General features: G+C 37.0%; 1 protein-coding gene across 1 annotated transcript; it reads left to right on the top strand.

Moving 5' to 3' along the window:
• Window positions 1-1,495: 1,495 nt before the first annotated feature.
• On the top strand, window positions 1,496-13,791 carry cchcr1 (coiled-coil alpha-helical rod protein 1). The gene is made up of 19 exons (XM_084114510.1): window positions 1,496-1,740; window positions 2,458-2,707; window positions 2,791-2,943; window positions 3,029-3,104; window positions 3,242-3,349; window positions 3,795-3,889; window positions 3,989-4,103; window positions 4,253-4,363; window positions 4,476-4,616; window positions 5,612-5,722; window positions 7,293-7,399; window positions 9,914-10,026; window positions 10,100-10,175; window positions 11,788-11,909; window positions 11,999-12,166; window positions 12,498-12,596; window positions 12,707-12,858; window positions 13,198-13,327; window positions 13,523-13,791. The coding sequence occupies exons 1-19, from the start codon at window positions 1,677-1,679 to the stop codon at window positions 13,648-13,650; spliced, it is 2,319 nt and encodes a 772-aa protein (XP_083970636.1). The 5' UTR covers window positions 1,496-1,676; the 3' UTR covers window positions 13,651-13,791.
• Window positions 13,792-14,368: the final 577 nt, after the last annotated feature.

The following is a 14,368-nucleotide window of genomic DNA, read 5'->3' as shown; positions in this document are numbered from 1 at the left end:
GTAGGCTAATATACTGTTAATTACTAAGCTCAGATTCATCTTACCAGTTAAAATTCATACTGTGCTTTTGTAATTATTTATTTTTAATTTTGTGATTTTAACGTCTGCTTTACAAAGCTTTTTTTTAGATTGTGTTCTAATGTTCTTCTAATCATAAACATGTACTACAGCTGCCAAACAAAACCAGAGAGAAATGTATTCATAAATCTTTAAAACAATCTAATTAAATCTTGGGCACAAAACATTCAGCCAGTAAAAAAAGAAAACCTGTAGTATATATATATTGTATTTAGGCCTATCTATCTATATATCTATATATAGGCCTATATACAGTATATATATATATATATATATGTCTATATTGTCTAATTTATCATTGTAGCCTTATTTAAGTTGATTTTCTGTATACTGTGTATTTATTTTTGGACTAATAATGGTTAATAAAGTCCAGTAATGGTGAGAGAGTGTCAGTGGTAATATCGGTCAGTGTTAGAGGATCTGTGTAACAACTGAGGCTTAGCCTGACAGTTAGCCTGCCCTGGACCAGGCTAGTTTCCCAGCATAAGTTGCCAGGGTAACTGAGTTTGAACTATTTTAAGTTTGCTTTATGAAACAGAAATCACCGACAATAAGTCTGACTAACCAAAATAAGCCTGGCTTGTATTCTAATCTTGTTTTATGGAACAACCCTCTGGTCTTTAGCACTGCTTTTTAAATCAGCAACTCCCAGAGAGAAGACTCTTTGCCCAGTCATCAAATGTTACTGAAAGGTTTGTTTAAATTGTATTCTGTTAAATGCTTCATTGAAGAATACTGGAACTCAAAATTAATTATATTTTTTGTCTCTGTTTTTGTGTCATAGATAAAATACAAACAATTGCCATACAAATCACTGTTGCTTCATTGATCTCTTCCTGTGAACCATGAATACAACAGTGACATTTTCTGGGTCATGAACAAGAAGGTCAGTGTTCATCAGTGGCCTAATCAAAGCCTTCATTCACACAAAGAATCAATGACTGAACAAACACATCCGACCAGAACAAATGACAGAGATCAGTGTCAAACACCACAGCATCCACAACCTCCACTGAACATGAAGGGTTAGGTTTTTTTTAATGCAGTAAGCATATGTATGTTTTAAAACACTCATACTTCAGAAAACCTTAGAAGAATGTTGTGCACCCTGGATTTAAAAAAGTATAGTTACTTTAAAACATAACTGGTCAGGTTTCAGAAATAAACACGTAGATAATGGTTTGTTCACACTCGGCCCCTCAGTGTCAGCAGATTGTCTTTGTAGGAAATTTCAAATGCAGAAGATGAGCAAAAACAACATTGAAGGTTAATGACAATGATTCAAAGGAGTACCGAGTGTATACATGATATATCGATTAAAATATTTCGAATTTAAGTAAAAATGGGAATATATTGCATAGCCTACAAGTATAGTTGATTTACTTCTTCAAACGACACGGCAGGGGGCGCTGCTGTCGTACCTCGGCTCGCACCGACCGGAAATCTCTGCCATGACAACTGCACGCGCAGCTTTGAACTCAATGGCGGGGAGGACGCTCACTTTCTGACGTGAAATATTCATCAAAACATTTCAATTTAATCATTTTAATTACTTTATATGAGACCTCTTTTGTAAGACCGGGCTTTTAGTGGTTATTATGGATCTGTGGAAAGCAGAGAGGCTTAACGCGCCCGCGGACTTCATGAAAGCTCCTGACGGAGGTAAACAAATTAAAAATTATCCGAATAATGACCGACATAAACCATATAAACAAACCCAAATGTGCTGGTGCTCTTATAAAAATATATGTCAATTAATTAATATTGTGATATTACAATTTATAGAATCAAAATAAGCAGTATATTAGTCTCTACATCAGGGTAACTTAGTTGACATGACATGTCAGGCAGTGACAGCTGTTTTGCGTGATGAGAAATTTCATCTAACTTAATTTTAAACAGCATTGTATATTATCATAATTGCAATTTATATATCTCAAATGAACTCCATAGTCTACATGGACTATTTGTACTTCTAAAAATTCATTTGTCACTCACACCGCAGGACTTTAACGCTATAATAAAGCCTTCTGTTTAACATTTGAGACACACATTTCTATGGTCTCTAAAGTATCACAAAGGTTGAATAAACTTCCATTTAAAAAAGTGTTTGTTTTTTTCCTGACTATTATTAAGTGAACTGGAAGCTAAACGGTGGTTAAAAATAACAAACTTGGAAGATAATGAGCAGTTCTGTTGTGTTGTATTTTCTGTAATATTGTAATGTTAAATGTGAATGTAAAGATAAAAAGACACCCAGATGCTCAGGACACATACTCAAAAGAGAGATTTAGAGGTCAAGTCTTTCTTTCTTTCTTTCTTTCTTTCTGCCATTCTGTGTTTAGTACAATAATATCAGTCTGTCTGTTTGTCTCCCAGCATCTGTCTGTAACCCTTCTCCTCTGATGACACCTGCTCAGTTTACTGGGGGTCCTGTGCCCCGGCCCACAGCTTCACAGGCCACACCCACCCAAGATCTGCCACAGTCCACACCTTTCAGAGCTCCGCCCCCTTCTAAATTCAATGGGGAGGGGCTTGCCTGGACCGAGACTGATGGAGTGGAAGCATGGCGGCCCGTCCATCATAAACAGCAAAGCGAGAAAATGTTACAGCAGCGCTCTGACCACAGGTACACAAAACAACAAGCACTACCCCTGTTGAATCCAGTCTAGTGATTTTAAGGGTGTGTTTAAAAATTCATCTCTCTGTCAGGTTGCCAGAAGATGAGAGGAGCAGCTCAAAACCTCTGCAGGTGGAAAGGTTAAGAGAAGACAAGGAGATGATGATGGTCGAGATGGAGCGTCTGAAAGGAAGAGTAGAGTGTTTGAAAGAGCAGATTAGAGATCAGCAAAGCCAAATAAACAGGTACAAATACTCAAACTGACTGACTGCATGTCTGATACTTTCACTGTGTATGTAGGCTGAAATATGTGTGTGTGTGTGTCTGCAGACAGTGTATGGAGCGTGATGAGTTACACAGTGAATTGAAGAGTTGCAAGTCTGAACTCAGTATGAGCCAAGACCTGGTAAATGCATGGATACACTTTTCCCTTATTCTCTGATTCTTCAGAACAGTTTTACGTGTATGTAACATATATGTAGAACGTGTATTTTAGGGTCAGAAAAGCTAGTTTCTGAATACATCTTTATTTTGTGTGTCTAGATTTTGACCTTAAAAAAGGAGTATAAATTAGAATGTCAACGTTTGGAGAAAGAGTTACAGGACTCAAAGCAGGAGATGGGGAGACTGCAGCAAAAATTAGAGACACAGGTAAGGCATAACTGACACAATATTAGGAATATTTTGTTTCCAGTACAATGATATTCTGATCAATTAAATGTGTCTTAAAGGAACACTACACACATTTTTTCCACATTTTTCCATTTCCATTTAACTTGAAAGGCCCCTGTATTTTCAACACATTATTCATAGGTCCCCCTCCCCTATGTAGGCTAAGATATTATCTGTATTTATGCAATAATTATGTCAAAATAGTTTGTTGAGATAAATGAATTAATCATTATTCTTGGGGTGTTTATATTGGGATTTTCTTTATTTTATTTTTGGGTGTTTTTTTAATAATTTTAACTTATTAGAATTAGATTGTTTAATATATGAATATGAATTTATTTAAGATCCTGTTGACCTTTTTTCTTTGGTTGAGAACCACTGCACTAGCGGTTAGGATCTAACTTTAAACCTCTTTGAATATCAGAACGTGATAAATGATGCTGTACAGGAAGCGACCTCACTGAGGACTCAAATACAAGAAGTGATATCAGAGAGAGATGAGCTGAAAAATCAGCTGAGGTGAGTATATAAAAAATAAGTTGCTCATATAACTGTTTCTAAATGACAAATCATTTACAGGTCTGTTTATTTGAATTCGCATGATTTGTGTTTATGCAGTGTCCTGAACAGCTCATGGCTGGAACAGTCTGAGTGTGTGCAGAAACTGCGTACATACATTGGCAGCAACATCACTGAAAGAAAAGAAGATGAAGAGCTTAGACGACAGATACAGGTACACACACACACACACACACACACACACACACACACACATGTGCAGTCTACTGAAATGCCATCAGCATATCAGCTTGTGTAAATTGTGGTGATTGCATTATTATTTCCAGTGACTACATTCATTTTATAATGATTGTGTGTTTATAGCATTTGGAGAAGGAAAAGGAAGCTCTGTCTCTATCTGTCCAGCTACTGAATGTCAGAGTGAATGCATCCAGTGACATTCTGTCCATTCAAGAGAAAGAGCTAGGCGAACAGGTAAGATTACACACGCATATAGATATACGTTTAGTGTTTGAATTGAATGACCAATGCAGTTTGATTGTTAAGAATTCATTAGTACATTTAGTGATACTTGTTATGTGTGTAGGTGCAGACGGACCCGTTGTACTCTGGCAGTAAGGCTGGGCAGATGTTGAGTGTTTGGAGGCAAAAGGTCTTCATGCTGCTTGTTAAACTGCAGACAAGGGACTTGCAACTCCACACAGAGAAATCACAACTACACAACATGGTAATATAAACAAATTCCTACACACATACATAGTGTACTATCATAGATATTCATTACATAGATAATCATTTGTTAACAAACAATGAGCTCATTGTTTCTGCATTAAATTATTACATTGTTTAAATTAATAATTTTTTCGCTAACTGTGGTTTTGTATATGTACATTTCTGAAATAAATAACTTAGACAGTTACCTCTGATAATAGATCACTCTAAATTGTAATGTGGACTCATCTTTGAAATGATGTGTATTGTGAAAAGCGCTATACAAATAAATGTGAATTGAATTGAATATTCATTCATAACCACTAGTGTCAGTAATTAGCATTTTTATTTGCCCCCTGAAATTGATTTTCAGAAGTCATTCCTACCTATTAGATTATATTTTTTTCCAACCATAGTGTAAGCCCATATACAGGTCACAACGTTTAACGTCAGTAAGGATTTTTATTTTTAAAGAAGTAATACTTTTATTCAGCAAGGATGCATTAATTTAATCAAAAGACAGAAAATAATTTTACATGGTTACAAAAAATTCAAATAATTATTTCAAATAAATGCTGTTGTTTTAAACTTTCTATTCATCAAAGAATCTGGAGTAATGAGTACTGAAAATTCAGCTTTGCCATTACAGGAATAAATTGTATTTTAAAATATTATAGAAATTTACAATATTACTGTTTCTACTGTATAGATGTATAAATAGGTGCAGGTGTATAAATGCAGCCTTGGTGAGTATAAGAGACTTCTTTCAAAAAAAAAGAAAGAATTGTACCATCCCCAAGCTTTTAACAGTAGTGTGTCAATTAATTGAATCAATCTGCAAATAAATTCTCAATCTGTTCAATTATGGCTTAAAATATTATGATTATAAAAATCAAATCAACATCAAAAAGAGAAATAGCTGACGTCATTAACACATTTTAAATAATTGTCTGTTTTGTCATGTTTGAATGTGTGAATAAAATGAATATATGAATCTGTAAATGTGTGCAGGTATCCTCTCTACAGCAGGAAATAGAGTCTTTGCAGTCGCAGAACAGTGTCCTTCAGCACCACCTAGAGGACAAAACAGCCCAGTTGGAGTTACAGCATGTACAAGCGCAGGTACTCTGTCATACACATATGCACATATGTGACCCTGGACCACAAAACCAGTCACATGGGTCAATTTTTTTAACTTAAGATCTATACAACACATGAAAGCTGAAGAAATATTCTTTCCATTGATGTATGGTTTATTAGGATAGGACAATATTTGGCTGAGATGCAACTATTTGAAAATCTGGAATCTGAGGGTGCAAAAAAATCAAACATTGAGAAAATCGCCTTTAAAGTTGTCCATTTATGTTCGCGATTGTGCTGCATCCCCTCACAAAAATAAATGTTTGATATATTTACGGTAGGAAATTTACAAAATATCTTCATGGAACATAATCTTTACTTAATATCCTAATGATTTTTTGCATAAAAGAAAAATCGATCATTTTAATGGATCTGTGCAGCTCTTAGGATGACAGCAGCCTAATAATAATATTTTCTTCTGATTTGACTTTTGTTGTTTGATTAACATTAATGCCCATGCTTTTAAACGGATAACTTTTGTAACTTTAATTGTAAGGATTAATCTGTATTTAATTTATTCAGGGAAGACTTTCCAGTATTATTTTTTTTATAATAATTTTTTTAAAATAATTTTTATAAGATTTTCCCCTATTCAATTTCTTCAGTATTCAAGTATTCATATGTTTTATTTCATGCTTCAGAAAAGGGAACATAGTGAGCATTGATGCTCCTTGGTTTTCACAGTGCATTGTGGGACATTTTTAGGCAGCGAGCATTTCAGTGCACTAGAAGGATTTTTACAATTGAGACAGCCCTTAAAATGGCCAACTCCCTGATCAGTGCCCTGAGCTGATTGAGACACTCACAATTTCATTAGAATCACTTTCAGAACGAGATTTTCTAGCTGATGAACGATAAAAACATTGACAGCCAATCAGAATCCTTCCTGCTTTAAAGCACAAGCATTTGAAGTGGCAGATGACATAACAAACAATGATATCCTCCACTAGTGTGGATGCTAATAGAGTAGTTATTGTTCTCTTTATAGTTATCGTTCTTGGTGTGAAACAGGCCTTAAAGTCTGCACTGATGCTATCTGTGTTTCTGTCATTCATATTGGGTTTCTTGACTCAGTATATACATTTTCACAGAGTTACACGTGTTCTAACCAGGTATGGCGTGATAAAGGGTTTACTACATTCCAGGTCTTCCAGGTCATGTGATTGCTTTGTGTGAGAAACAGACTGAAATTTAAGTGGTTACTCACTAAATATCTTAAGTTTAGCTCATTGATATTCACATAATCATTTCAGCATCAGCTTTTGAACTTTCTCTCTAACCCTCATGAGCTCTTTCTGCCTTCTTATCTTTGCTTTTTAACAGCCGGTTGGATTGAGCTTAGGGAGGTTTAAGCTTGTTCAGCATTGACTCACTGAAGATCTGCTATTTTAGCATCACGTTGTTCATCTGTGATTACTCACTGCATGCAGAGCAGCTGTCCAGCTGATCAGCTGTGTTACACGGTGACAGCACCAAAACATTTCTTCTGTAGCGCCTACAGGCAAGTGTGTGTTTCTGAAAGCCTGTGTGCTTGCTTTTTGTGTGTGTTCAGGGAATACAGCAACAGTTGGACGGAGCTCTACAGGAGAATGCTCAGCTGAAAGAGCACAATAAGAGCACAGAGGGATCACTGAATGATATCAGTGGAACTGCACACAGGTAGCACACACAATCACACCCCTTGAGCTTTCTCTGTTTCAATAAGGGCTTCAACCATGTCAGAATGTTTACTATCTAACTGTCCGTCAGAAATACGCTGTATTTACAATTTTTCTCAAATACTTGAGAGGCATGCTCCTGTTAAAACTAGACTGGTTCCATCTACTCGTGCCTCACCCTGGTTCACTCCTGAACTTCGAACGATGAAAACTGAGGGTCGCCGCCTAGAAAGACTATACAGGAAAACTGGACTCATTGTGCACTCTCTGGCTTTTAAAGAACATTTGCTCAACTACCGTACAGTCCTCAACGATGCAAGATCCTCTTATTTCTCCTCTACCATAAGGAATTCCACGTGCAGGCCCAAATCACTCTTTGCTATGGTTAACAAACTCACTAATCCACCACAACGTTGTTATTTCGGGCTCTGGGGTGCTTGTGAATAGCTTTTCCCAATTCTTTTCAGACAAAGTCAATCACTGAATCCATCACCAAAGACACCCCTCATACAAGTGACTCAAATGTTCATTTGATGTTATCTAATTCAGCTCACTCAACAAACTCTCTCTCTGCTTTTACTCCGACTACTCCTGCTGCCATAAGTGATCTAATTGTGAAGTCTAATTCCACATCCTGCTGGCTTGATCCTACACCTTCTGTTTTGCTTAAGATGTGTGTCTTTGAGGTTGCACCCTTCATAACACATATGATAAACTGTAGTTTGGATTCCGCCATTGTCCCAGTAGAATTAAAAATGGCTGCGGTGACCCCCATTCTTAAAAAAACAGGCCTTGACCATCTAAACATGGACAATTACAGGCCAATATCTAATTTAACATTCTTAAGCAAAATCCTTGAAAAGGTTGTGGCTTCGCAAGTGCGATCATATTTAGATATTAATGGTCTTTTTGAACCTTTTCAGTCAGGATTTCTTCCATCTCATAGCACTGAAACTGCTCTTCTTCGGGTGGTTAACGACATTCTTTTGTCCGTGGATTCAGGGTAAATAAACATCTTGATGCTTCTCGATCTAAACGCTGCATTTGACACAGTCTGCCATGAAATACTGATCTCTCGGCTTTCTGATATCGGCATCACTGGTTCCACTCTTTCCTGGCTCATTTCTTACATCAGCGACAGAAAGTACTATATCACCATACAAGGGTATAGATCTGCCACTGCTTCGCTTACACAGGGTGTTCCTCAAGGTTCAGTTCTTGGCCCACTATTGTTTATCATCTATATATATCCACTTTAAAAACTCTTTTTTCCATCTTCGTAATATTGCACTTCTTTGATCTTCTCTCACTTTAGCTGATGCTGAAACCTTAATTCATGCATTAATCACATCACGTCTGGATTATTGCAGTGCTCTATTTCTTGGTCTGCCCAAAAAACGTATTGCAAGATTACAGTATGTTCAAAACTCAGCAGCAAGAGTTCTCACCTCCACCAGGCGTTCTGCTCACATTACTCCTCTGCTTCATGACCCTCACTGGCTACCCGTGACATCACATATTCACTTTAAGGTATTACTTCTAACGTTCAAGGCATTAAATGGTCTTGCATCTCCATATCTGTCTGATCTACTTTACTCTTACCGCCCTGCCCGGTCCCTTAGATCAGCTGAACTTGGTTTATTGTCCATCCTTTGTTTTCGGTTGTCTACTGTAGGTGGAAGGTCATTTAGTGTCAATGCTCCTAAATTATGGAATTCACTACCCCTTACACTTCGTAATATCTCATCTGTGGCTACATTCAAGACTCAGCTAAAACATATCTATTGAACATGTATTTTGGATAATTTGACTATATGTGTCCTTATGTGATTGTAATGTGTGTGCGGGTATGTAAATGTATTGTAATGTACAATGTAAAGCGACCTTGAGCCACGAAATACGCTATATGTGACCCCGGACCACAAAACCAGTCACATGGGTCAATTTTTTGAAATTGAGATTTAGACATCATATGGAAACTGATTAAATATTTTTTCCATTGATGTATGATTTGTTAGGATAGGACAATATTTGGCCAAGATACAACTATTTAAAAATCTGGAATCTGAGGGTGCAAATAAATCGAAGCATTGAGAAAATCGCCTTTGAAGTTGTCCATTTATGTTCGCGATTGTGCTGCATTCACTCACAAAAATAAATGTTTTACATATTTACGGTTGGAAATTTACTAAATATCTTCATGGAACATAATCTTTACTTAATATCCTAATGATTTTTGACATAAAAAACGATAATTTTGACCCATACAATGTATTGTTGGCTATTGCCACAAATATACCCATGCGACATGTGACTGGTTTTGTGATCCAGGGTCACATATAAATAAAACTACTACTTCTTCTTCTTCTTCTTCTTCTTCTTCTTCTAAACACCAACATGACTGTCGTGATTAGATTAAAGCTGACTGTTCCTCTGACCAAACCCCTGAAGTCCGCTCATCCATAAACATCTGCCTCTCTCTGTGTTATCTTTCTCTCTCTGTCTCTGTCATCAGGGTGATGTCAGCCATAGAGATGAAGGCAGGTCAGATGGAAGCAGTTCAGTCCAGTGTAAGTCAGCTGAACCAGAGACTCGCCTTCGCTGCTAAACGTCTGGACACAGTACATGGTGAGATTGTCATCTGTGTGTGAGCGTGTGTAAGTGCGTTTCACTTTTAATAACGTGTGTTGTTTGTCTGCAGGGCTGCTGTTGAGGAAAGAAGCTCTGTGGAGAACCAAGAAAGCTACAAGATCTCCAGAGCCGGCAGTGTCAGAGAGGTAGAGAATCATGGGAAAGATTTAGAGACATTGTTATTCAATGTCAATTTTGAGTAGTTATTTTGTTTTAAGGTGACTTCACCGTTGATTGTTGGAAAAGCCAGAAAAGATCCTTGAGTTTCAGCACAGTCATAATACAGTATGTATATATATACAGTGGTGGTCAGAATTAATGGCACCCCTGGTAAATATGATAAAAAATGGCTGTAAAAAATAAATCTGCATTGTTTATCCTTTTGATCTTTCATTCAAAAAATTCGCAAAAGTCAAACCTTTCATTGGTAAATGGTAAATGGACTGCATTTATATAGCACTTTCACAGACCTATGGCCACCAAAGCGCTTTACATAGCCTCACATTCACCCATTCACTCTCTCATTCATTGAAGTAAAAGAATTGAAAGTGGGGGGTAAATCACATTATAAAATAAATGTTTTTCTCCAAAACACGTCGGCCACAATTATTGGCACCCTGTTATTGAATACTTTTTGCAATCTTCTTTTGCCAAGATAACAGCTCTGAGTCTTCTTCTATAATGCCTGATGAGTTTGGAGAATAACTGACAAGAGATCAGAGACCATTCCTCCAAACAGAATCTCTCCAGATCCTTCAGATTCACAATTTCATGTTGGTGCTTCTTCTCTTCAGTTCAGCCCACTCATCTTCTATGGGGTTCAGTTTAGGGGACTGGGACGGTCATGGCAGAAGCTTCATTTTGTGCTCAGTGACACATTTTTGTGTTGATTTTGATGTTTGTTTTGGACCGTTGTCCTGATGGAAGATCCAACCACAGCCCATTATAAGATTTCTAGCAGAGGCCGTCAGGTTTTGATTTTTTATCTGTTGGTATTTGCTAGAATCCATGATACCATGCATCTGAACAAGAAGTCCAGGACCTCCAGCAAAAAAATAGGCCCACAACATATAAGATCCAGCAGTATATTTAACCGTAGGCATGGGGTACTTTTTATCCCTGTTTGCTCCAAACACATCTGGTGGGTTTGCTGCCAAAAAGCCCTTTTTTTGTTTTTGTTTTTTGTACCACAGAATCCGGTCCCTTTTGAAGATCCAGTCGTGTCTGACAACTGAATATGCTGGATATTTTTGGATTTTTCCACACAAAAAAAACAATTTCTGGCTTATTTTTATTTTTTATTATTATAATAATAATTATTATTATTACACTAACCTTCTTTTTCCAGTGTGACAGATAATCCAGAAATTATATCAGCATTCGTTTTTTTTACCTTTTCTTTATAATAATAATAATAATAATTATGATAATAATACAAATTGTTGTTACTACTACTACCTTAACCTTCTATTTCTAATGTGTGAAATAAGCAAAATAACATCAGCCTTTTCTTTATATTTATCTTTTAATATTAATTGATCATTCTGGTAAGAAAATCGGTTTTCCAAATTTTTGGAAATAACTATCAATAACTAAACATGCAAGAGATTGTGTGATGACTGTGTAGTATACAACTTTTTTGAAATGTTAATCATTCCATAATGAGTACAGCTTCACCTGCAATTATTTTAGTAGTAAACGGTGTATAATAAGCAATACGCTAGTATTCCGTTCTGTCATCTTCTCTCTGTGTTGCAGCTTTATTAAGAGTCTCCAGGCTGAGGTGGTATTGTTGAGTGCAGACAGGGACAAACTCACACAAGAGCTCAAACGCACACCAGACCTCATCCAGGCCTCCCTGTCCGAACTACAGCAGCAGCGTATGTACACAAACCCCAGCCTAACGCTGAATGTTTATAGAGTGGTGTAAAGAAAGGAGCCCTAACTGTGTGTTGTATGCACATTACAGGAGAGAGAGAGCTGAGCCACCTGAGGGAAGCTCTGTCACGCAGCAGAGAGGAGTTGGAGGCATCAGAAATTATGCGAATGGAGACTCAGGGACAATGTGAAGAGCATGAGGGGACCATCAGGGAGCTCCGTGCTGAGGCCCAGAGACTACAGCAGCAGTGTGACTCAGGTGTGTGAAAAACTGTGTGTGTGAGTGGAGCAATGGTAATTTCCCCTCCCCAGTGTCCCCACACAGAGCATTCTGTATTCACTCCACAAATTCCATCTTTCTTTAATTCTCATTGCTAATAGTCTATTAACACTGTGCTTAACACACGGTGAATTCTGCTGACATCAATTGCTCGTTGCTCCAGGCAAAATCATGCAGCTCTGCTTCCACTCTGGTCACATACTCTAATTATGAATCGTTTGTGCTTCTTTATATCCATGCAAGATTTACAAAGTGTACAACATCTAACAGTACAGTTGCTTATTTTTTGAAGATGTGTATGTTTGTGCAGTTTTACAAAAGGTATCAGAAGCTGAGAGTGTGTGTGCAGAGAAGCTCAGGGACAAGGAGGCTCAACTCAACACAGCAAGGAGAGAGCACACAAAAGCAGGTATACATATATAGTTTGCATACAAATGTTAATATGTTATATATTTCTGAATAATGCTCTGAGTATCTGCACAGAACTGAACACACACGGTCTGTTTTATATGTGTGCAGTTGTAGCTTTGCGACAGGTTCAGAGGCAGGTGGAGAGAGAGAAAGAACAGATGAAAGAAGGAGAGAGAGAGAGAACAGAACACACACTCAAACAGATCACACATCTGCAGAAACAGCTAAAAAACAAGGACAAAGACTGCAACCTTCTCCTAGTGAGTCATATATATACACACACACACACATACTCACATACTCTCTAAGGGGGAATCAGTGGCAGTCCTGGCTCACTTGGTGCTCAACGCAAGTTTTATAATCAAACTTGAAGCTTTAAATTTACTATCCAAATATTTACAGCTAATTTCAGAAAAAATTTTGCTGAGAAAAAAAAACACATGAGAGTAACATAAGGTGTGATATTTTGTTTTAACTTGTCAAAGATGCAAACAATTTTTTGGAAGTCGTATTTAAATCCACTTGGTTCAAATATCTAAATGTGGGTGGTTTTAGATCTGTTTCTGTTTTCTTTGCCTTATAGTGTTTTGTGTGTGCAGGCAGTGGTTCAGGAACAGGGTTTGATGAATGAGTATAAAAGACTGAGAAGATCAGCAATTCAGACAACCGATGCTCTGAAACAAAAACACAATCTTCAGTCTGAGTGCAGCAATCCTCCAACACCTGAACGTAAGCATACACTGACACTCACTTATGCAGTTTGTTTTAATGCTTTTTTACAAATATGTATTTATTTTTATAATATTGTAAAATCTTTGATTATTTTATTTGTTCATTCATTCATTGATTCATTCATTTATTTTGCTTTGTCTACTCAATGTTCTTTCGCACTTGACTTGGTTCCTCATCCTGCTTCTCTCTCAGGTCTGCTGGGGGCACTGCAGGCTCTTAGTGCCGCAGTGATGGGCAGCTCAGAGGAAGAGGATGATGAGGAGAGTCAGGCCTTCACTGTGACACAAACACCCTCTTGTGCTGACACACATAAAGAATAGTGCTGAACACCCCAATCAATCTCTCTCGCTCTCTCTTTCTCTCTCACACACACACACACACATGCACACGCTGTCTTTCCAATCCCTCTCATGGGGTTCGATGTCTGTTTTTATAATTTAATAAAAGAGTTATTTGTAAAATTAGACTTGCAGATCTTCAGTTAATCTCAGATGGCTTGCAAAAATACACATTTCTGTCAGTGCCTTTATGACAATTATTATTAGTTATTGGTTTATATTTCTGATTTGTTTTCAGTTATCCCATAGATCAGGGATATGGAAATGAGAATGAGGGAAACGAGAAGCTGCCATTGGTCAAGAAAAATAATACAGTGTGTGAGATGTCACTAAAACCTCCCGTCATTTCATAGAATAACTTATTTGTTATTTAGCAGGCCCTTTTTTCCAGAGCAGCTCAACAATTTAAAATAATATTTTTATTTTTTTTATTTTTTTAATGTAATTTATTCCTGTGATGTAAAAGCTGACGTTTTAGCAGCCATTACTCCAGTCTTCAGTATCAAATGATCCTTCAGAAATGATGTGCTGGTTTAGTGCTCAAGTAACGTTTCATATTATTATCATTGTTAAAACAGTTAGGCAGCTTAATATTTTTGTCAAAATTGTGCTACATTTTTTTTTCAGGATTCTTTGATGAATAAAAATAGTAATAGTCAAAGTCAACTTTATTGTCATTTTTAGAACCTTGCATGGCAAT

The sequence above is a fragment of the Abramis brama genome, assembly GCF_963993115.1.
Source record: "Abramis brama genome assembly, chromosome: 5".
NCBI classification, from domain to species: Eukaryota; Metazoa; Chordata; class Actinopteri; order Cypriniformes; family Leuciscidae; genus Abramis; species Abramis brama.
Note: the sequence above shows the minus strand (reverse complement) of the source record. Positions and strands in the feature narration are given on the sequence as shown.

Bases quoted from the DNA above. Each gene is read 5' to 3' on its own strand.
- cchcr1 (XM_084114510.1), top strand. From the start codon at position 1,677: ATGGATCTGTGGAAAGCAGAGAGGCTTAACGCGCCCGCGGACTTCATG. The intron at 4,104-4,252 runs GTACACACACAC...GTGTGTTTATAG, and splicing joins AGCTTAGACGACAGATACAG to CATTTGGAGAAGGAAAAGGA. The intron at 4,617-5,611 runs GTAATATAAACA...AAATGTGTGCAG, and splicing joins AATCACAACTACACAACATG to GTATCCTCTCTACAGCAGGA.